Source organism: Sinocyclocheilus anshuiensis, unplaced genomic scaffold (genome assembly GCF_001515605.1).
Source record: "Sinocyclocheilus anshuiensis isolate Anshui unplaced genomic scaffold, SAMN03320099.WGS_v1.1 scaffold86, whole genome shotgun sequence".
NCBI classification, from domain to species: Eukaryota; Metazoa; Chordata; class Actinopteri; order Cypriniformes; family Cyprinidae; genus Sinocyclocheilus; species Sinocyclocheilus anshuiensis.
Window position 1 is genome coordinate 2,834,405 of NW_015547662.1, and position 24,376 is coordinate 2,858,780.

Here is a 24,376-nt window from a genome sequence, read left to right on the forward strand (position 1 = left end):
GAAAGAGTGGCTACATTTCATTATGGGGGAGGCTATTATGCATGAGGGAGGATGTAAGGTAAACAAAAAAAAGATCAAAGTGAAAGAGACCGTATAAATATATTTATTTAAAGCCTTTGCATGAATGACACTTGAATCCCATACTAAAAAGTATTAATTTCTTTCATATATATTAGAACTGTGCGATATTGAAGAAAAATGTGATACCTTGTTAAATAATGCAATATTCGATATGCGATAGACATTGACTTAACTGTGTAAAATCAATTCAAATTAAAATATGTAAAAATTAAAATTATATAACCAATATATGTTTCATTCTTTCTTGGAAAAGAAAGCATCAATACAACTTCTGAGAGTAACCAGCAGTTTTAGCATTACATAAGTAATGTCACAAATCTGAAAATGTAATTTTAACATCAATGTGAATGACAAAAAAATGAATGACACTAATTTTATATCATTGTGACTAGGGGTCGACCGATATGTGTTTTTGAGGGCCGATACCGATTATTACAGATCAAGTAGACCGATAACCGATATTTTGCAACCGATATATATGTCTGGTGTAAAAATTAAAATTAATGTCAAAATTAAGAATAACAAGGGCTTTGACAAAAACTGTCATTGTCAACTAGAGACACGCAGAACATGCTGGATTCATATTTAAATAGTATTTTTGTGGCTTAATATTTACATATACTAGTCCATATTGCGACTCTATTTCAGTGTACTGACCTACTTTTGATTAATTCACTCAAACTTTGACAAATTCCGTGACATTCCGCGTCATACAGTAAATTCCATTAAACAGTAGTATTCAGGTACAGAAATGTAATAATTTGTAAGTGTTCACTATGAATTAAATTGAGATTAATCTTTGTTATAGCTGTTTTGTTGTTTGATTAACATTAGTGACATTCAGCAGCACGTATTTGTAGGCTGCTGTCCCTTTAAATCCGACTGCACGGATCCAGTATAATGATACACATCCGATTTCTTTCTCAGCTGTTTACATTCATTTAAAACATAACTGACTGCGTTTACGAGAATGATCATCGAGACGGGTAATATTGACATAATTCTGTGTGTATGTGTCTGTTCAAACATGAGGAGGAGATGCGAAAGACGAATCAACTCGGTGTTTGCGCGCCATCTGAAACGCGTCTCTCTCTCTGAGTGTTCAGGTGTGAGTGTCAGACAGTAAGACGAGACGGCAAAGAGTTGCTTTCTGCAACTTATTGCACTTAATAACTCTTTTTAACTTCAAGCAATTCTCTGCTATATGCGTCGAACTAAAACTTTGTCCTTTTGAAACGTTTTGATTTAAGTAGCCTATTATTAAAATGATTCAGCTATCGCCTGCCGTTGCGATATGCATATCGCGATATTTACATTTGCGATATTTCGATATTTTCGATATATCGTGCAGCCCTAATATTTATCTATATTATTATATTTATTTGAAATAGAAATGATTTGTAACATTATAAATGTCTTTACTGTCACTCTTCAATCAATTTATTGTGTCCATGCTGAATCGAATATTAATTTCTAAAAAAAAAAATCTGACCCCAAGTTTTTGAACAATATATTGTAACCTAAAATTATTGCATGTGATTAGGGCTGCATTATAAAATGTATTTTAATTGTGATGACAATCTGCTTCTCTCAATTTATAAATCATAATCATTTGCAATTGCCTGCTGGTTATTTAACCTGAAATGAGATTTTCTCTTAAATTGATGTATTTTCTGCTCAGTGTTTTCTGCTCAGTTTACTTAATCTACCCAACCAGAAAAAACACGGACAAACATGTAAATTGGAGTTCAGTAATCTCTATTGAGATATTCTGCTCAAATAATGATGTAATGCAGTCAGTTTTTCTTTCACATGGTCATTTGTGCTGTTTGCTGTGACTAAATCTGCAAGCAAACTATGCGAGTTGATTTTCTCTTGACTTGTGTCTATGTGAGAGTACAATAGCTATGATGAAATGTAAATAAAAAAAAGTAATCATGATTAAAAATCGTGATTATATTTTTTGAGCAGAATTATTGTCATTAACCATTTAACCATTATTGTGCAGCCTTACATAAGATCCACTCAAAATTCACAAAAACTATCTGAAAAAAAAAAAAAAAAGATTATTCATTGACAGGGCCATTGATCGATTTTTCAACAAGGGATAGCTAAAATTTCTATTATAATACCTGGAAGAAGCAACTCGTTCAGCATCTCAATGTGCTTTGCCAGCATAAATATTGACTTATGAATGTCTGTCAATGGAAAAGGATGCTTTGCAGCCAGATGGTGTCATGCTAATCAGCCAAACTTTGGTTAAGCCAACAGGGTTATTGGCCATGCCGATGATCTCAAAATACCAAATATCAACTGATTTATCAGTGAGGTTGATACATTGGTTTATCTCTAGTAACAGCAGCCAGACCCAATTAACACTATAAAGTACAGCATTTGTTACAATCAATATACAAAAATAGATACCGAGATTGAACGTGCTCTTTCAGCATTGGATGGAGTAAACCTCCTGATGAAATGTATGTTTGTGTGTGCGCCAGGCGGTGGAGGAGTTCCTGGCTGAGGTGAGGTGTCGGGAACAGTCTCAGAATGCAGATCTTGTCAGTCAGATGACAGCGGTTAAGTTCCTCATGGCAAGAAAGTTTGATGTTTCCAGAGCCATAGACCTCTTCCAAGCTTACAAGGTAATGTGAAAAGTGTGTGTGTGTGTGTGGTTGCTCAGATGATAAAATTCAGTGTAGTGCATGAGAGAGTCAGTTTACATTCTAATGCTTCTGTGTGTTTACAGAACACCAGAATAAAGGAAGGCATCTACAATATTAACCCAAATGAGGAGCCTTTAAGGAGCGAGTTACTTAGTGGGAAATTCACAGTTCTGGTGAGTACGGTTTCACATGAACATAATGTGTGGATGTGTGAACATTACTGATGTCCAGGCCAGCTTTTTGGATGCTGTTACCAGTTTGCTGTTGCTTTTCTGCTGCAGGAACATTTTAGTTGTACAGATTGGAGATAGCATGATTTGTAGACTCTTTGTGTGTGTTAGACTGGCCCTCTCAGTCAGATATTAAAAACTATTTCAAATTGTATCCATTTTCAGTCAGTTGGTGCATGATTTATACGCGAGTGTGATGAGCTTTTTTTTTAATCAATTATCAATTTTAAACTTGAATATCAGTTTCAAATTGGCTCACTGTGTAAAAATGCTGTTGGAACACTACCATTAAGAAGTTTGTGGTCATTAAGATGTTTAAAGCAGTTAATACATAATAATTGATCGAAAGTGTCAGCAGCAACATGTATAATGTTACAAAAGGTTTGTATTTTTTTATTCATTAAAGGATCCTGAAAATGTATTAGGTTTCCACAAGATATTTAGCAGCAAAACTGTTTTCAACATGGATAATAATCAGAAATGTTTCTTGAGAGGCAAAACAGCATATTAGAATGATTTCTGAAGGATCATGTGACACTGAAGACAGGAGTAATGATGCTGGAAATTCAGCTTTGCATCACAGGAATAAATTATATTTTAGAATCTATTCAAATAATATATAGGAAAATAGTTATTTGAAATTGAAGTAATATTTCATAATATTAGTAATATTTCACAATAATTTACTGTATTTTTTAATCAAATAAATGCGGCATCTGTGAGCATAAGAGACTTTTTTCAAAAACATTGCAAAATCTTGCCGACCCCACACTTTTGAACTGTAATCTATATATGCATTTGCAAAGACGGTTAACTAGAAACTCTCAGTAAGTAACCCAAGCTTTGGCAAAGCGCAGCTACAGGAATTTGGACACAAGAATTTTTAATTACTTTCAGATTATGCTAACCAAAAACAGCGCAAGTTGCGATCATTCATATTTACAGTCCCTGTAAATAGAGCATAAAATAAAGGCCACCATCATTGCTAGTGACGGCTAAGGTAATTTGATCTGTGATTTCACACCATCTCACACAGAGCAATTCCATGATCTTTGTTTAGTCTGGACGTTACTGTTTGTTTCAGTCATTTTTCATGCAGGGTTGTGCTGTATACAGAGTTTGCTCAAGTGTTTGTGTAGGCTGTTCTGATGTATTCATCACGTCTTAAACAGTTTTCAGAGCACTGAGCATGCAAGAGAATTATTCCAATGATATAAAAAATAATCAGCATTAATGCAACTTTTGCAGTACATTTGACTGTTTTTGCTTGTTCTTGTAATGTGTGTCCGTGTATTAGTTGTGCATATGTTTTTACAAGTTGTGTATGCATTAATTTGCTTCTGTGTGTATAGCCCGGCCGTGATGCAAAAGGTGCGGCTTTGGCACTTTTTACAGCACGTCTCCATCGCCCAGACCTCACTACCCATAAGGCTGTTCTTCAGGCCATTATATATCAGCTGGACAAGGCCATTGAGAGGTAAAATAGACCACATCCATAAATCTGATCAAATTTAATATGTTTAACAGCTCTGCATCTTCATCTAAAACATCTTTCTCTTCCCCCAGTGTTCAGACACAGAGAGACGGGCTCATTTTTATCTATGATATGACTAACTCCACATATGCCAATTTTGACTATGAGCTTTGCGTCAAGATTTTGAATCTGCTTAAAGTAAGTGTTTTTGTGCTGTCAAGACCATCTGTCCGTTTCATACTGCGTTCATATGGTGTTAACAGAACTCAGTGGGGTTTGGATATATAGGAAGTTTTTCATGTCATCTGTATTTACTGCTGTACTTGTAATTTGTGGAGAACTGGAGCTTTATTAATATTCAATCACATACAATTATGCTTGGTTGATGTATTGAAAATTCACAATATATCTGGGATAATATATGTTGTCAACATTTTATGCCAGCATTGCACACATTGCTATGATTTTTATTGGCTTTTTATTTGTCTAAAATATAGATTTCATAAAGATTGTGTCATTACACTTGTTTCACATTCCTTCCTTGTCTTGCAGCTGGCAAATGTGTTCAGGTGTTTTCAATTGTGTCTCTGAGTTCAGTAGCAAAAGCTTATGTTTATTTTTTTTTTTTTTTAAGTTGATAATATTGTTGTTTATTATCACATTATTTTTGTTCATATACTCTACCGTTCTAGTTTGGGTTTGCAAAGATATTTAATGTTTTTGAAAGAAGTCCTTTATGCTCACCAAGGCTGCATTTATTTGATCAAAAAGAGAGTAAAAAAAATAAATAAATACTGTTTTAAATCACAGTTTTTTTTTTTTATTAAAAACGTTTTCTGTTTTAATGTATTTCAACATGCAATTTATTCTTGTGATGGCAAATTTGAATTTTCTGCAGTCATCATTCCAGTCTTCAGTGTCACATGAACCTTCAGATATCATTCTAATATGCCGAGTTGATGCTCAAGATTATTATTTTCGCTAATGTTGACAGTTGTGCTGCTTTATAATTTTGTGGAGAAATATCTTTTGTAACAGTGTAATGGTCTTTACTGTCCCTTTTGATTAATTTAATGTGTCCTTGCTGAATAAAAGAATAAATTTCTTTAAAAACAAAACTAACAAACTAAATAAGTAAAATAACATAAAATAAAAAAGTACTGACCCCAAACATTTGAACGGTAGTGTAGAGGATGAAATTTTTTTTCATTCTTGTTCAATTTGTGAACTGGAAAATGATTCTTTTAACTTGATATTCAGTGTTTTAGTTTTTGCAGTTTAAATCTTGTTTTTGGAAACTGTGTCTATTTGGTTAAAAAAATGTCAATAGTGGAGCAATGGAAATAATGACCAGTTCTTAAGAAATTTATTTAAAAATGTTGTTGTTTAGATCGATGAGTTCTGCTAACTAGGGAGACTGTTGAACTTAGATGAATAATTCTGAGAGTGCATGAGACCAAGTCTCTTTGTTTTGTCTAGAATTGATGAAAAGTATGCGACCATTTAGCTAAGCCTATAACCGGTGCATAAAATCAAGCACATAGACACACAACCTCCTTAGACAAACATTTTTAGTTAAAAGAGACTTAACTCTTTTTGTTCCAGCATTACAATGCCCCTGTGCACAAACCAAGATCCATTCAGAGATTATTTTCTGAGATTTGTCTAAAAGAACTTGTCTGGCCTGCACAAATGCCAGTTCTGAATCCCAATTAACAACATTAGGAACTTTAGGACCCATCACTCCTCTTCACTGCCTGACCTCACTGATGCTGTAGGGTCCGAATGGGAGCAAATCCTCAGCATCTAGTGTCTTTCTGGAACATTAGAAGCTTTTAGAGCAGCAAAGGGAGGAAGAACCTACAATTAATGCAAATGAAACTGTCAGCAAGCACATACGAGTACAGTGCTTGGCCATCCACACACTTATAGGCATATAGTGTATCTACAGATCCTAAAGTTCCTAAAGTTGTTCAGTGGGATTCAGGTCTGGCCTTTGTGCAGGCCAGACAAGTTCTACAGCATGTTTAAAAGTTTGGGGAAAGTTATTTATTCTTTTTTTTTTTTAAAGAAATGAATACTTTAATTCAGCAAGGACACATTAAATTCATGATAGTGACTGTCAGTAGTGACAGTAAAGACTTCTACACTGTTACAAGTCTATTTTTACATCTAGTTTAAATAAATGCTGTTGCTGAACTTTCTATTCATCACAGAAAACTGGGGAAAAAATGTATAATGGTTTCCACAATAGTAGACCTGCTGATTGTCACTTGCCTAATCGGGTCACTGTTACATCGTCACAGAACTGTATCATTTGTACATCTTTTTAAGTCTTTTTAAATCATTCGGAAGTCGCACACTCCACAATAGTTTTCTGTGTGCTTAGTCACATCCAAAGCGCTCGGATATAAAGCGGCCTCCAACACCTCACGAGTACCAAATTAAGTTATTTTTCACAGCTTATTGCGCTTGTGCTGCCAAATACACACAAAAGTATGTTAAAATGCCCGTTCTGGTGAGTATCCTCATAAACACAGTCAGTTTTGTCTTAAGTGAATGTAAGCAGTTGTTGAGAAAGAAAACCGTTGTGTATCAGACAGTATATTGAAATATGCAGTCTGTCTTAAAGGTAAAAATACATTTTAAAATATATTAAAATAGAAAGTTATTTTAAATTTTAATTTACTTTTGATCAAATAAATGGAGCCCAGGTGAGCTCAAGAGAGTACTTTCAAAAATCTTACGAACCCCAAGCTCGCAAACGGTTATGTTCTTGATTTTTCAGAGGGTTTGTTTAATAGGTGGGTCTGTGAATGGGATTGGCACAGTGTGTTGTGTTTACTGTCGGTCGTTTTTGTGATTTAGGGGGCTTTCCCTGCCCGTCTGAAATGCGTCTTTATTGTGTCATCTCCGCTGTGGTTCAGAGCACCATTTGCGGTACTCCGTCTGTTTGTGAGAGAGAAACTGAGAGAAAGGGTATGTCTAGAGCTCTGTATATGCAAACACTAAACTTTTTTAAATGGACAATGCTATATTTGTATTTTTAAGGGTGCAATACTTTGAATGTTTGTATGCATGTGATACCTCCACAGGTGTGCACTGTAAAAGCCCACGAACTGGTCAATCACATCCCAGTCAGCTCCCTTCCAGAACATTTGGGTGGCTCGTCACAGTATAGTCACATTGCCTGGATCCAGTCCTGCGTCAACTCCAGCCCCAACCACCCCAATAACTCTCCCTACGTCACTGGGGACTGCTTGGGCAGTCTCCTCCACTCCTACTCCATGGAGCATGGCCAGAACACTTCAGCAGACCCCTTAACTGCCAATACTTCAGGGGCCACCCTCTTGGGGGACGGCCTGAACTCAAACTGCCCCATACTGGATGACGGCAATGCCAACCTGCAGAACCACAGGACTGCGGGGCATGCGCATTGGAACGGCTCTGTACTGCCAGGTTCAGGGGGAATCTCGGGGTCCAACGCCAATTTCGTAAATGGGCGTGGCCGGCAGCCACCCCCCCAGTCAGACACACCCCCAGACACGCCCCTGCATCAAAAACACACAGCTGGTGCAATAGTACCAGGAGGTGGAGGGACTATGGGTACAGAAGGCGCATGTTTGGACGACAGAAGGCAGGATGGCAATGGTGCTGAGGACATCCAACAGGATGTGGAGTTTCTGGAAGAGGAAGTGGATGAAGGGGATGGCATTCCACCCCTTCCACTGAAATCAAGGCTGCCGCCACTCCATCACAGCCCCGCCCCGGATATGAGCTGGTTACCGGGAACGACGACGGAAACGGCTGCGCTGTCGGTGCATGCGGCTGAGCCAGGCGGAATGAGCGTGCAGGATCTGGTGCAACACGTGAAATGTAAAAAGAAGAAGGGCATTTATCAGGAGTACGAGGAGATCCGCAAAGAACCTCCTGCTGGAACCTTTGACTACTCTAAGTAAGTGACATTTGCTTTTGAGAAATGGCTGTAAAGATGATACGTTTACAGACAAAGAAGTGTTTGCTTATATAAATATGATGTTTATTCTCACAGGAAAGCTTCTAACCAGATAAAGAATCGCTACAGTGATGTCCTCTGCCTTGACCAATCACGTGTTCGACTCTGTCCGCTCAACAATGAGGATGATGAGGTCAGAGTAATGCCCTTTTTCCTTTATGATCTTCTTCATGATTGTCATCGTTCAATGCAGTGTTATTTTAGTGTAGTATTATTTATATACTATTATAGTATTTAATAATATTTTTAATTCGCTTTTATTTTTACTTTTTCACTTTTTAACTTTTAGTAATTTTGTTATGTGCTTTTGTTATTTTTATTAGTTTTTTATTTTTATACTTTTATGTAACTTTAATTTATTTGGATGTCAGTTATAGGTTTAGTCATTTTAGTACTTAATTAAAATAAAATGTTTTAGTTTATTTTTAATCTAATATTTTTAATTCACTTACCTAAAACCTTTTTTTTTTTGTAGTGTGGTTCAACACTGGTTCATTCTTCATCAATTTGATTGTTTGCTTTCAGACATCTGACTACATAAATGCAAGTTTCATGGATGGTTACAAGAGGAGTAATGCTTACATCGCTACTCAGGGTGAGACGCTTTGTTGGACTAAACATTGTGTTGTGAAGTACACATACATGCATGGTACAGATGTCAGTGGATGTGTGTAAATGTAAATGTTTGGGTTGTTTCAGGGCCTTTGCCAAAAACGTTTGGAGACTTTTGGCGAATGGTGTGGGAGCAAATGGTTTTAATCATTGTTATGACAACAAGGTTAGTTTCCTTCTGTGAAAAGTTAAGGAATGTTTTGATGCTTTAAGGAGGGCGTACACGGTGCGATTTTTGCTGTCGTACGAGCTTGCAGGCGATTTTTTTCTCTCGGGAGAAAATCGCAGATGCTCGCATGGTCGTGGCTCGTACCGTGTGAGAAGAATTACGGGCCGATCCGAGAACGTTACGAGCACCTCCCGTCCTCCCGATAATTTTCAAACATGTCAAAAAAAATCGGATGCTGTCGGTTTAAATTCGTGGCGTATGTGCAGTTGAACGAGACGATTTGGCGATCCATCTGAAGTTGACCAATCAGAAGATGACAAAAACCATATAGTCTATAATAATTTTAGTTTAATTATACAGTTCTATTTTTTATTTGTTATTCCGAATGTGCCAAATTTGCCGTTCAGCTTTATGAATGGTGCCAGAGCTCACGACGTTCCGACCTTCAGAATCGCACCGTGTACGCCTGCCTTTAGCAGGATTTTGGACAGGACAGTGTAAGGCTCCAACTAACAACACCATTCTAAAGTTATGGGTCGATAAGATTATTATTATAATTTTTTTTTAAATAAATGAATACTTTTGTTTATTTAGCAAGGATGCATGAAATTGATTCAAAGTGACAGTTTTTTACCTTTATGTTGTTACAAAATATTTCTAATATAAATGTAGTTCTTTGTATGCATGAAAGAATTCTGAAATTCATGAAAACCATACAGCGTCACGGTGTCCGCAAAAAAATTAAGCTGCTTAACTGTGTTCAATATTGATAATGCAGCTGGTAATACATCAGTTGATAATACAACACTGAGAACATCAAATCAGTGTATTAGAATGATTTCTGAAGAATCATGTGACACTGAAGATGAGTAATGATGCTGAAAATTCTTAATATATTAAAAAATTCCTGCAAAGTATAATATTTTACAGTATTTCTGTATTTTTTAACTATGATGAGCCCGAAGTGACTTTCAAAAAAAATTAAAAAAATCTTACCGACTCTACACGTTTGAATGGTATCTGTCAAATATGTTCTCAATTGAAAAAACCTTGTTGTTTTTGTATTTAATTGAATACACTGGCTGACATTTTCAGCTAAAAAAGAAATCTAAAAGTGTATAATTTTTATGTTATATAATGTTCAATTACAAATTGTATCATGCTGATGACTCAATATTTGTTGTTGCAGCCCTGCGATGTTTTTTCATTTTATGCATATGAATTATAATTTGGTTATTAGAATGTCTGTCCTTGATTCAAGGATCATTGCACTGAATTTCTAGATGTTTTTCATTATATTCATAATAAATATGAATGTCTGACAAAGAAGACTAGTATAATGACTCTTGATCTCTGTCTCAGAGTTGTAGAGCGAGGCAGAGTGAAGTGTGGACAGTACTGGCCATTAGAGGCTGGGCGCACTGAGGATTATGGGTACTTTTTGGTGAGAAATGTCCATATTGAGATGTTTCAGGACTTTAAGCTGTCACACCTGGAGCTCTTCAACACTCAGGTCAGTCCCTCAGTCTCTGTTTTTATTTTAGTTTAGTTTCATGAGCACTGACTCTGCTATAGAAGTTTGACATAGAAGTTTGTTTCATTTAGCCAGCTGTTTTGACTAGCGACATAAAGTCTGGTCCACTTTTGGGCTTATTCTAGCCAAGAACAGCACAATAACATCACATGCTTATTGTGTAGTTAAAGACATATGCTGATCCTTTTTATATGTATGTTAAAGGTGGGGTAAGCGATTTTTCAAAAACGCTTTAGAAAACTGATTCGGGCCGATTAGCAAAACAAACTTGCAGCCAATCAGCAGTAAGGGGCGTGTCTACTCATGATGTGGAGGAGAGAGTGCTTAGTGCACAGGACGGACATTAGCCGAGCCGAGTGACAGAAAGATAGAGATGGCGAATAAAAAACAAAAGAGGAAAACGTCTACGGAACAAAAGAAGGCTTAAGGCAATAAGGCAAGAAGTAGGACCCGTGTAAATATCGGATCAGCTTTCCAGCGCAAATGTCAACATTGGCTACCAGAAATCGCTTACCCCACCTTTAATGTCCATAATAATGTCGTTGAAACATAAATGACAGGACAAGCTTCTCTTTCAGACAGGGGAATGTAGGGAATTGTCTCATTACCTCTACATGAGCTGGCCAGATTTTGGTGTTCCGAAGTCAGCGTCGGCCATGTTGGATTTCCAGGCGCACGTGAAACAGAGACAAGAATCCTCATTACGAACACTGTATCCTGATTGGACGGGACCCCCAGGGGGCCCCCCAGTGGTGGTGCACTGCAGCGCAGGCATCGGCCGAACAGGTCAGTTTCGACCTTCATTTTTGATCTCATTGCTTAACAGCACTACAGCGTGTCTTACAATTTTTTTTCTTTTCTTTTTTCTTCACCCTCAGGCACGTTTTGTACTTTAGACATTTGTCTCTCTCGTCTGGAGGACATCGGGACAGTGAACATTAAGCAGTCGGTGCGTCGCATGCGGACACAGCGTGCCTTCAGCATCCAAACGTGGGACCAGTACTACTTCTGCTACAAAGCAGTGATCGAGTACGCCCAACAGACCGGCCTGCTGCAGCCTGTGGAGTGGTCCGACACCGAGCTGGAGACCGACAGCGAGTGAATCAGGAAAAACAGAACTCGCAGGAGAGGGTGCAGAAGACACGGAAGGAAAAGAAGTCATCTTTTCCCCTCTCCTGGCTACAGGTAGACTCCACCGCTGAGGAACATGTTAGAGAGCGGAGGATGCTTTTGTCCTGCCACTTTTCAAGCCCTTCTTTTTACTCTGATCCAGACGTGATCAGAGACTGTGGCTTGATGTACGACTTGTAGCATTTTTTATTTTATTTTTTTTTAATGAATACTGACTTGCACATGTGGAATGACAAACTTGAAAAATCCAGTTTATCGTATTACCTGCTCTTTTTTTACGCTCTGAGTGTTGTCGAAATTCAATATCACTCAACTTGGGGGTTAAATTCACACTTTTTATCAAGTGTAAAAGCATAAAACTTGAATATTCTTTTTTTTGTTCTCCGTCACATTAAAATAACAACTTCTTTGCGTCTGAACAGGTTCCAACAGTTTTCTTTCCAGTTTTAGTTGTTGTCATTATTTGTGTACTTCGTTAAACTAATCTTCAAGCCAAAGGTATGGTGTCGAATGCTTGGATGTACCCGTAATGATCATTGTGACTTAAACCCTTGTATATCTTGTAACATACATTTATAATATATATTGTTTATAACAACCTTTGAAAAGCCTTGTTTTAATATAATACTCTTAACTTTCTTCAGAATTATGTGTATCTATATATAAATATATATATGTATAAGTATATGTTGGGTTAAAACAATATGAAAAGAGGAGGAGGAGGAACACAACTATGCTATATATATGTGACCCTGCAGCACAAAACCAGTCTTAAGTCGCTGGGGCATATTTGTAGCAATAGCCAAAAATACATTGTATGGGTCAAATTGATAGATTTTTTATTATTGCAGACACCTCAGCTGCCGTCTTAGATTGCATAGGTTCCGCAATCACCCACTTGGTGTACAGGTCAGTCATGGTAAGGACATACTTGTTGTTGTGTGCAGTTTCTGGCAGTGGTCCAATCAAATCCAAACCAAGCACCTCCCAAGGTTCTTTTACCTGCATGGCACAAAATTAGCATCAAATGCTGGTAAAACTGTACACAAGGTTGAGACTAGCTTGTTAATCTCATCAGTTTGCTAAAACATTGTATGCAGTACCTTAATAGAATGCTTTAGATTTTTTTGCACCCCCAGATTCCAGATTTTCAACTAACCAAATGTTGTTCTATCCTAACAAACCGTACATCAATGGAAAGCTTATTTATTCAGCTTTCAGATGATGTATAAATCTCAATTTAAAAAAATTGACCCTTATGACTGGTTTTGTGGTCCAGGGTCACATATATGGTATATCTTGGTGATTGTTCTGGTCCTGCAGTTTTGATTTTCATCTAACCGTACTCCATGATTATTCAGCCTTAATGCAGGCTGTCTATCATTCACAGAGCGTCTCAACTGTGAAGATTCTCTCTTAACCTTCAATCACTGCCTTGCTCTCTCTAAACTATGAACTTTGACTTTCGACTTAGCTGGCCTTTTTTATTTCAACTTGTTTGTTTTTTGTATCTTTAAATCTCCTTCCACTACGGGCCCCAAGTTGGAGTATCCTGGTCCTGATCCGCACGGATGCTGATTCTGTTACCGCGATTATTTAAAGTGTTCCATACTGACGTGAAGTGTTGGAGTCATTTGTTACAAGTGAACTGGGGTCTTCAGCTGTGTGTGTGTGTGTGTGTGTGTTTGTATGGAGCCCTGGGGTCAAAAAGCCCCAGTTTTTGTGCCTTTACAAGTTTTCTGTAGCGCAATGTGTAGTTTCAGGCAATGAGTAGATCAGCTGGTCTCACATGCATATAGGGAATTTATTTTAATCTCAGGGGTATACTTGGTGTTTTCCAGCTCTCAAAAAACGTAATTTGCCTCTCTGGTAATTATCATTTCCAAAAAAAAAAAGTATACAAATTTTATTTTGAATTTTATATAGCCTCCTGTATTATATTCAGTTTTTATTTATGCCTTTGTAGAACTTCAGCAGTATTGAAATTTGAATGTTGGTACGAAAAAATGAACAGACATACTATTTTAAACAGATAAGCTAAAGAAATCAAACCGCATAACAAAAGACTGATCTTTTTTTTGTTGTTTTTTTTTGTTTTTTTTCATTCAGTTCAGTGTGGAATTGTTACTCCTCATTGTGTTTTGGGAGATAAAATCTGTTATTTTCCCAGATTCCTGTAGCAGAACCTTTTTCATACTCTGTGAACTGTTAAAGGGCCAAGACTGAAACAGACAAGTGACCGATCAGCACGGCTGCCACTAACAGTTGTAACTATTTGCCAATCAAACACAGACAGAGGTTTTACATGTAAGAAACAAAAAAACATGATATGAACTTGAATGTTATTAGATAAAAATCATGTTGTCTTTGGGAGAACTTTGGAATGCTTTCTCCTTGAATATCAATGCTTGTATGATGACAGATGGTAGTGAATGTGTGAACGTCCCACTCATCTAATGTTGGCTTGTTGACTGACTTATCCAATGCAGGTGTGTAGAATGTGCTTGACTGTTTTATACAGCTGATTACTGCTTGAATGAGACGTAAGTGGAAGAGACACACTTGGCTCTGGTTTATTAAAGCAGTCGGGAATGCGATGCGAGTGTTGTTACTTTTGTTTTTCTTCATTTGGTGCCCAAAGTTCTTGTGATTGAGTAATGGCCTTTTTACCCGACATCTGCAGTAGTGTAGTAGTAAACATGAATATTATTCTGAAACTGAGCATGTGTTTGTGTGTTAAAATGAGTTGAAGAGAACTGAAACGTGAAACAATGACTGTATTGAAATATATAACCATTGTGTTTTCAGAAAGCAGTGATTTATTTCAGAATTGGCTGTAATTTGGTGTGTTTTGAGTCAAACAGCACATTGCTTTGACTTGTCTCACTTTGGACCTGATTGCTGATTTGAAAGCTTCACACACAGAGTAGTAAATGATTGGCAAAACAGTCAAACTGACGCTTGGAACCAAAGAGATTCCAGCAGAAAGTTGCACAGGAATTGTAAAGTGGTTTTGTTCTTTTTCATTTCACAAGGTGAATGTGTTTCTCAGCTTTTGTAAGGCCTTATAAAAGTGGCTGGAATTAGTTACAAATATGAAAGGCTTACCAGCACTCTAGACATTGTTCCCACAGAGTTAAACTAAACTATTCCGTTTATCTAAAATATAAAAAAAATAATGGGTGACCGTTGATGGATGGTATAATGCTAAAATGCATCTACAATTTAATAGTAAAGGCGATATAAACAATATTGAAGTATCCTAAACATGAAGTGAATTTGGCACAAAACTTAATCCAAGTTTACTAAAACTAAAAAAATGTTCACCCATTGCTAAATAGGGGGCGCTAACAGCTGTTAATCGGTCAGTGTTACTGGCTAAATGCAATAATCTCAGAAAGGTTAAATCAATCATAAATCTTTTTAAACAAATAAGAACAGTTACTTATACCTCAAGTGTGTTTTATAAGTGAGAGTGAGATCATTTAAACCCTGTAAAGCCTGACATAAGAAATCATGATAAAAAAAATCTAGATTTTTTTTTTTTTAAATGAAACCATTTATAGAACCTTAGACAAAATCTTAAAGGGGTCATATGATGTTGCTAAAAATAACATTATTTGGCGTATTTGGTGTAATGAAATGTGTTTATGCAGTTTAAGGTTAAAAAAACATTATTTTCCACATACTGTACATTGTTTCTCCTCTATACCCCGCCTTTCTGAAACGCGTTGATTTTTACAAAGCTCATCGGTCTGAAAAGCGAGGTGTGCTCTGATTGGCCAGCTATCCAGTGCGTTGTGATTGGCCGGAAACCTCAAGCGTGTGACGGAAATGTTACGCCCCTACCATATTGTGATGCCATGTCCCGGAGCGACGAGACAAAAACATTAAAACCCATTATAAAGGCATTCGTTGCATCCAGTGGGGACATAATTACGGATTATAATGACTTATACTGTCTTTTTATGCGTTGCGTTGCATCGCGCCGCGTAAACAAAACCATGTCTGCATTTGTGATCGGAGAAATGACGAACAACAAGCGCTACTCTACACTGCTCAAAACTCGAGTTTGAATCGTCAGTGGCAAATTCTTTAAATATGAAAACGTACTTACAGTCTGTGAGTCAGAACAGCCGGCATTGTAGGCTACTCTCCCAGGATCAGGAAACAGTCCTCCATAAAATGCGCTGCACACATCTGAATATTTGGGTTGAACTGTTCTGGAACAGTGTTGTAAATACAACTTAACCACTGATTTCTAGTCGTGTCCTCTTTTGGAAGACCAAACAAAGTAGTTTAGCTTTCGCAACGAAACACATAGCATCTTCACAACATGGCGGCGGCAGCAACAATAAAGTTATGCCTTCTTTCTTTGAGTGAACATTTGGGCGGTGTTATGCAAATCTTCCCACACAGTGACATAGACATGTGGGGGCGTGTTTAAACGAGGCGTTTTAGGAGGGCGTGGACCAGTCTTAACTTTTATAAAGAATATCTCTTTGGGTTTGAGACTTTAGTCTTTGCAACTTTAGGGATCTTATCTAGTCATGAACAGCTTGTAACACTCTAAAGATAAAGGAAAACTTGAAATCGCATCATATGACCCCTTTAAAAAAAGTTTGTGGTTTTTGTTAAGTATCTTATTGGAGACATCAGGTTTTTATGGCTCATATAATTTGATATAGAAAGATTATTACTATTCAAGTAAAACACCTCAATTTTATTCATCAGCCTAAATTGAGCAAAATCAATTGCTATTTATATGGCCAAAAATAAGATTAAATTCTGATAGCTTTTAATGTAAATAAGTGGGATTATATAACAGTATAACAGACTACTTATGTAAAATGCATATGAATATCAGATGTCAATCTGGATCTCCCAATAATGCGTCTTAGTAAAATGATAATGCTTAGTTTTAAAATTCAAAGCTCTGTTTTTATCTTGGAGGCAAAACATGCAATGCAATGCAATACAAAGAATGAATGAATACAAATAAATATTACTCAAAAGTCTTGTATCATATTTGATACTAGCATTGATTTTTTTCTAAAAGTGAGATATGCATGATCAAGTAAACCGAAGTTGCTTCAGTCCAAGAAGTGTTCATCTTGAAATATTACTAAGATAAAATGTACTCTTTCATTTACTTAATAAAAATCAGTAAAGATTTAACAGCAAAAAGATAATACTACAACCTGAAGGTGGACGTTTTTTGAATGACGCTCAACATTAAAAATTATACTAAAAAGTATAAACTATCAGTCAGATGACAAAAGGCCTGTAGAAGTTTTTTCAGCAAAGTTTTGATCATATTGATAATTTAAAGGCCTTTATGTATCAAACATACTATTTTATAGGGTTAAAATATTTGAGTATTCTTGTTTATTTTTGCTGGTCAATATAAACCAATCACTCATCAGGAAGAATGGAAAGTGCCTCAAAACAAGTTCTTACCATTTTATTTGTAACAAATAAAACTTTTCCCAATACAATTGTATTCTCACACATCTGTCCGTACAACATAAAGTAGGAAAATTAATAAAAAAAGAAAACGTCCTCTGAAATATTTACATTTACTACAAAAATCAGAGGTAAAAGATTTCCCTTTTGTGTTTCACATTAATTGTTGATGGGTGAAATTGTAAAACCACTCACAACGTTCGACAATATGAAAATGGATATTTGGTCAGATTACATGATACAGATTGTGCTAGTTTATTTTTCACACGATTCATCAAAATCTGATGGTGCCTTCGCATCTGTACAAATGGTGACCGTTGTGCACTGGAAAATAGATGACTTTTTTTTTCTCTCCCAAAACATTGACATTGAGATTAGCATAGACTGTCCCATTAAACAAATGCTAATCCTCTTGAAATATAAGCATAGCTAGTTTCAACAAAAGTTGAAATTTGAAAACCCCTGAAACTTGGTTGTGATATTAATACGCTGTAAGATTATGTAACAATATGGTGAAGGTAGATAGTGGAAGATTTGCATGTTAGATTTTCAAATACAAAACTAACTCAACTCTGGTTTAAAAAATAAAAGTACACAAAGACAAAGATGCTGCAAAGAAAGTAAAACATTTCCTTAGAGCGAAAGGGAAATGAGCTGAAGTTTGCAGTGACCAGACTTCCTTGGGAATTACTGAATGATGACTATTACCGCTGGACTAGAAGGTAAACCACTCATATTAAACAACCCTGTCATCTAAAGGTTTCAACAATAACATTATGCACATATTGTCTCTTAAGCTTTGGAACCAAAACTTGTGTTTCTCTTAACATGCACACACTGTGAAATTCATCTCATTCAATACAAACAACATTCTGTGTTGAAGAAATAGTAAGGGTTAGTGCATAGAACAACAGTGCGGTCATATCCAAAACCATAACCATAAGACTGTTATGGTCCATGACGTTGATACAGAGGGCCATTTTTATGTGTGAGTTTGTTGCCAAAGTTGTAGATCTAATTCATCATGCACTGATGTTTTCTGAATCAAATTCTGGACATCCAACTGTGAAAAGTCTTTTAAAATGTAATTTAGTTTGAAGCGACTAGCTCGGTGTTTTGAAATCCCCCTTTCGAATGCGTCCTCACCAGCATGAAAAATTGCCTTTTTGTTGTTGATGTTAGCACACTAACATCATCGATACTATCACAACGCTGATAAACAAGAATACAGACAGTAACAGTGAGAAATGAACGTTTCTTGCAGCGGTATGGACTGAAAGTGAGAAAACGATTTCCTGCTCTATACTCCATTATAATTTCAAATACGAATCATTTATAATATAATAGCTATTATATATGTAATGGAATATGCAGTTCTCTTGGCCCAATATAGATACAATAAACGTGCGTCCTTTCAAAAATGGACACATACACTCTAAAATATGCTGGGTTAAATATAACCCAGCGGTGGGTTAAAAAGGGACAAATCCAGCTATTGGGTTGTTTTGACCCAGCTATTGGGTTGTTTTGACCCAGCTATTGGGTTGTTTTGACCCAGCTATTGGGTTGTTTTGACCCAGCTATTGGGTTGTTTTGACCCAGCTATTGGGTTGTTTTGACCCAGCTATTGGGTTGTTTTGACCCAGCTATTGGGTTGTTTTGACCCAGCTATTGGGTTGTTTTGACCCAGCTATTGGGTTGTTTTGACCCAGCGGTTGAGTTCAAAACAACCCAACCGCTGTGTCAAAACAACCCAATAGCTGGGTTTGTCCCTTTTTAACCCAGCATTTTTTAGAGTGTATTGGCTTTCAGTAATATCTTTGTCTAGTCATCTTGGCAGTACTTTACTTGAATGAATAAACCACCCTGGTACTTAAAATTGGTCTTGATGTGAAATATATATTAAAATTCACTCTGATGGATATAACTGTATTTAATTCAGTTGTATTATCTCTCTTTTTGTTTTGTTTTTTAACATAAAAGCAGGTTCATATCCATAAATGTGGAACATATAACTTTAATAGCGAACTATTTTAAACGTGACTATGATAAGGCACTACCAGTGTCAAATGATCCATTGCTCTTGTTTTAAACGTGTCACCTCATGTTTAGAGAGTTTGGTGCCATTTAGCTTCAACATTTGAACTTCCAAACCTGATTGAAAGCATCTATTATGGTAAGTTTAATAATAAAAAAAACTCTTTAAATGTTACTGCAATCAGTACTTTTCGTAACTTATGTGCACTGACAAGTACCTCACTCACATAGTATAAATATCAATCAATACATTGACAGTTTTTATATATATATATATATAATGTGCTAATATGCATAATAACATTTTGTTTTATACTTTATATCATACTGGATTAATGAGACGATATAATTACAGTGAGAATATCTCTAATACTTGAGTGGTTTTAAACTTGAAAGTACGGTTCACGTTCAAAATTGCACAGATTTTAAACAAATCTCCATTTTCAGCTTGTTAATTATCCTTGTCTTAAATCTGTGATAGATATGCATGTATATATCTAAGTGTGTGTGCTACAGATAAACGAACAGGATACTGGCATAAGCACCAATACTTCTGGTGTGGTTGAATTTCCTTTTAAGTGAGTTGGTGGATCCACTATCCACAACTGGTGACAAACAACTCTAAACCTGGACTGCATCCCTCAATAAACCGTGTTGTTTTTTGGGGGGGTCTGGTGTTAAACGAATTCTGAGAAGTAAAAAGTATCGTCAAATTGTTTGACTGTTGTCTCCTCCCTTGCTTTTGGCATCTCATTGGTCTGTTGAATCGGTCCAGACAGCACATGCGATTTCATTGGTTCTGTTGGCTGGTTGCCAGAGTTTTAATCCACCCCAAATATGACTTGACAACTTTCAGCTATATGATTGGAGCTACAATTTGCTGTGACAATTCTGTATCCCAGCTGCCCTCCCTGTCTGGCTATTAAATTCTGTGCTGTCGAGAGAAATCAAACAGACTCTTGAGCTGTGGGCAACAGAAAGAGGCTGTCAGATTGATCAGATGCAGGTCTCGGTGTGTGATCATGTGGCCCTTGGTCCAGGGGGAGGTTTTATGTTGCATAGTGATCAAAACTGCCCAGGTATTCCAGCCCTGCACGATAGCAGAACTGGTACTGCTCCTGTGGAGGGCGCACACACACACACACAAACATCATTTGAGCCGAATAGCAGAGTGCTGATCAGTATACATCTGAAAACTGTTCAGTAAAAAAAAATGAAAGTAAATTTAACTTTGTACATTTTTGTTAGATAGAAAGCCATAATTATGAGAAATAAAATCACAGTTTTAAATGCGATATGAAAGAAACAATTATGCAAAATAGTAACAGTTCTGTGATAGTTGTAAGATGTGAAGTTACAAATACACTAAATAATATGTGACCCTGCAGCACAAAACCAGTCTTAAGTCGCTGGGGTATATTTGTAGCAATAGCCAAAAATACATTGTATGGGTCAAAATGATCAATTTTTCTTTTATGCCAAAAATCATTAGGATATTAAGTAAAGATCATGTTCTATGAAGATATTTTGTAAATTTCCTACCGTAAATATATCAAAACTTCATTTTTGATTAGTAATATACATTGCTAAGAACTTCATTTGGACAACTTTAAAGGTGATTTTCTCAGTATTTTGATTTTTTTGCACACTCAGATTCCAGATTTTCAAATAGTTGTATATCGACCAAATATTGTCCTATCCTAACAAACCACACATCAATGGAAAGCTTATTTATTCAGCTTTCATATGATGTATACATCTCAATTTAAAAAAATTGACACTTAAGACTGGTTTTGTGGTCCAAGGTCACATATCACATTTACTAGAAAGTCAATTTTGGGATATAAAGTCATAATAACAAGTAATAAAGTTACAGTTATAAGAAATAGTCAATTATGAAACAAAGTCATAATAACGAGTAATAAAGTCACAACTGTAAGAATTAGTCAATTATGAAATGTTATGAAAAGTCACAATAATGAGAAATATATTCATAATTATTAGAAATAAGGTTGTAATTATGAAATATAAAGTCACAGTTAAAAAATTATGAACTATAAAATAAAAACAATAAACTGTCACATTTGTGAGAAATAGTTGCAATTCTGAGATATGAAGTAACAATAACAAATAATAAATCACAACTAAGAAATAAAGTAAATTATAAGATATAAAGTCACAGTTGTGAGAATCAATTGCAATTCTGTCAGGACCACTATCGTCAAAGATGACTGACAATTAGCATACAGTTTGGATTGGCTGTATGGTTCTGTTCTGGGCAAGAACTCCCTGCGCATCCATGCAGCCTAGCATAGATGAGAGCAGGGAGAGCAGCAATAATCCCCCCAGGGTAAACAGAACAGAACCAACATAAATGTATTGCAGATATCGTTAAAGTTCAATAATGTTATGTACACATTTTAGAATTAGTCTGATTCAAAGGAGAATCAGAAGGCTGAATCCTGACTGACAGAGGAGGAGCTGGGGATGGAGGAGGGTAATTAGCTATTGAGCAATGAGAAAACTGCTCATAATACTGAGGGACCTTATATATGAATGCTTAGATAGGTGTTCTATATATGATATATATATGATAGTATATTCCTATAGGTAGATGGAGATCAGCTGAGAGTCAGCTAATGTGAGCTTGACTAACGTGACCTGCCAGAACTAACGCTACTCTAGATTTGTGAGAATAAAGTCACAATAACAAGTAATAAAGTCATAATTTTAAGAAATAAAGTCGATGAGGAGATATAAAACCACAAACGAGAAATAATTCCAATTGTGAGCTATAAACTCCGAGAAACTGAGAAATAATGAAAAGTATGATAAAGTCAGCTGTAAGAAATAAAGTCATTCGTCACAACTGTGAGATATAAAGTCAGAATAATGAGTAATAAAGCCACAGTTGTAAGAAATAAATTGAGATATAAAGTCACAATAACGAGAAACACATGACATGCTGCTGCCTGAGCCAGTGTTTCAACAGAGCAATGCTGAGAGCTTTATTGACACACTTTTATGGAGAATCAACCTACAAATGGCTTTGCATGTTTAGCTCCGAAATATTTTAGCATTTGAAAAATTGTTAACTTGTACTAGTGTAAATCAATTCTGGAACTCAGAGTAGTAGAAGTAGAAAGACATGAGTACTGCATGCATCATGTGGGTTGCAGTGTGCAAGCTTACCTCCGTCTGCACCATGGCTGGTCTTTGAGTGCGCAACATTTTGACAGTCTGGAAGATGTCGACCACTCCTTCATAACGCATCCTCTCCAACACTATACTCAGAGTGATAAATACACCTGTCCTCCCAACGCCAGCGCTGTACAAACACATCACAGAAAATAGTACATCGAGCGATACATTAAGTACAATACTGTGAATTAATTCATTTTATTTCAGGACTTGACTCTGAGTGGCATTATGAATCATGACTTTTTTTTTTACAATGATGACCTGAACTGTAAGCATATAATGAAGTCATTTTGATTCAAATCTATATATTTCATTTTTTATTTAGTTGGTAGCTAACTTTAAATAAGAAGTAGAACATTCAGTCAGGCAGTAATTATCACAAAATAAACCCTTTGTCAACTGCTTTCATATATCAGTCTCTTGCTGAAGACGGACTACTAAACTGAACACTTAACATGAAAAAAGGCTGAAATACATTGTAAATTCCTTTCTCTACCTGCAGTGTACTGTGATGGGCCCATCCTGACCAAACTGCTCTTTTGTTTTGTGCACTTGACCGATGAAATCAATGAAGCCTTCACCAGATTTTGGCACGCCCTGCTCTGGCCAATCCGTGAACTGAAACTGCCGGACTGTTCTAGACTGACCGTCCTAGTAGAGAGACACATCGTGAGAGACAGACAGTGGCAGCATTTCAACCAGAGGTCTGTGGAGAAGTAATAAAAACCATGGAATTGTATTAAACTTTCATGACATTTCTAACTAAGAAGTAATTTCTAATTTGCCAGCTAATGTGTTTCAAGCATTATATAATACAGTAATATTAGCTAATGTTTTGAATGAAAGTTTTATAAAGCGTAATCGAGAAAACCTAGCTTCTTTTATGCTGGGGGTCTCTGGTCTGTAAAAGTTGGAAAACCCCGTGCTAATGAATAATGCAGATCAATCGTTTTGACTGAATCATTCAAAAGAACCAACTCAAAGCATCTAACAGCACTAATGCAAGTTATACATAAAAGCAATAAAAGCCAACTGGAAATATTTTAATGGCCAGATTTTTCATTGCAGTTGGAAAAACTATATAAGTTTCCATTACTTTTTCAGAATGAAAAAAAAAATTACTTTACAAAACGGATAGTTCCGATCCTTGATTCTGATTGGTTGAGCCGCTCGAACAGTTCGATGCTGTTGTAAATTACTCTAAACAAAAATAATGACTTTATTCCACATTTTCGTCTCTACTGCGTGCGTCACTTGTGGACGGCGTTCACGACAGTATCATGATGCGAGCGTGTGGGGGGATCTGGGTCAGCGCCGTGAATGCGCGTCCAAAGTGACGCAGTAGAGCGAAAATGTGGAATAAAGTCATTAATTTTGTTTTCTTTGCGCACAAAAGTATTCTCATTGCTTCGTAACTTTACAGTTGAACCCCTGATGTCACACAGACTACTTTGTCGATCATCTTGGTACTTTTCTGGACCTTGAACGTGGTAGTTACCTTGCTGTCAATGGGAGGGTCAGAAAGCCCTCAGATTTAATCAAAAATATCTTAAATTGTGTTCCGAAGATGAACGAAGGTCTTACGGGTTTAGAACAACACGAGGGTGAGTAATTAATGACAGAATTTTCATTTTTGGGTGAACTAACCCTTTAACATCTGTGTGTTGCTCGGCAACCACTTTGTTGCAACCACAACCGTTTCTGAGGAACTACATTGTTTGGCGGAAGAATAATGTTTTTATTAATATCATTACACTTTATTT

At 36.4% G+C, this 24,376-nt stretch overlaps 1 protein-coding gene and 1 pseudogene across 3 annotated transcripts in view; one reads left to right on the top strand and one right to left on the bottom strand.

Moving 5' to 3' along the window:
* Positions 1 to 14,677, top strand: part of LOC107702357 (tyrosine-protein phosphatase non-receptor type 9-like) — a 19,859-nt gene extending 5,182 nt beyond the window's left edge. For 2 of the 3 annotated variants that reach the window (XM_016504649.1, XM_016504650.1), the window contains exons 2-13: positions 2,580 to 2,723; positions 2,828 to 2,917; positions 4,327 to 4,451; positions 4,541 to 4,646; positions 7,317 to 7,427; positions 7,544 to 8,403; positions 8,500 to 8,596; positions 8,989 to 9,058; positions 9,163 to 9,241; positions 10,607 to 10,757; positions 11,357 to 11,564; positions 11,657 to 12,622. In XM_016504649.1, the coding sequence (XP_016360135.1) occupies positions 2,580 to 2,723; positions 2,828 to 2,917; positions 4,327 to 4,451; positions 4,541 to 4,646; positions 7,317 to 7,427; positions 7,544 to 8,403; positions 8,500 to 8,596; positions 8,989 to 9,058; positions 9,163 to 9,241; positions 10,607 to 10,757; positions 11,357 to 11,564; positions 11,657 to 11,880 (2,265 nt within the window). In that variant the 3' untranslated portion in view covers positions 11,881 to 12,622. Of the gene's footprint in view, positions 1 to 2,579; positions 2,724 to 2,827; positions 2,918 to 4,326; positions 4,452 to 4,540; positions 4,647 to 7,316; positions 7,428 to 7,543; positions 8,404 to 8,499; positions 8,597 to 8,988; positions 9,059 to 9,162; positions 9,242 to 10,606; positions 10,758 to 11,356; positions 11,565 to 11,656; positions 12,623 to 14,079 lie in introns of those variants that run through there. The other variant, XR_001635754.1, reaches the window with a different exon arrangement.
* Positions 14,678 to 19,325: 4,648 nt separating this feature from the next.
* Positions 19,326 to 24,376, bottom strand: part of LOC107702359 (receptor-type tyrosine-protein phosphatase delta-like) — a 68,632-nt pseudogene continuing 63,581 nt past the window's right edge.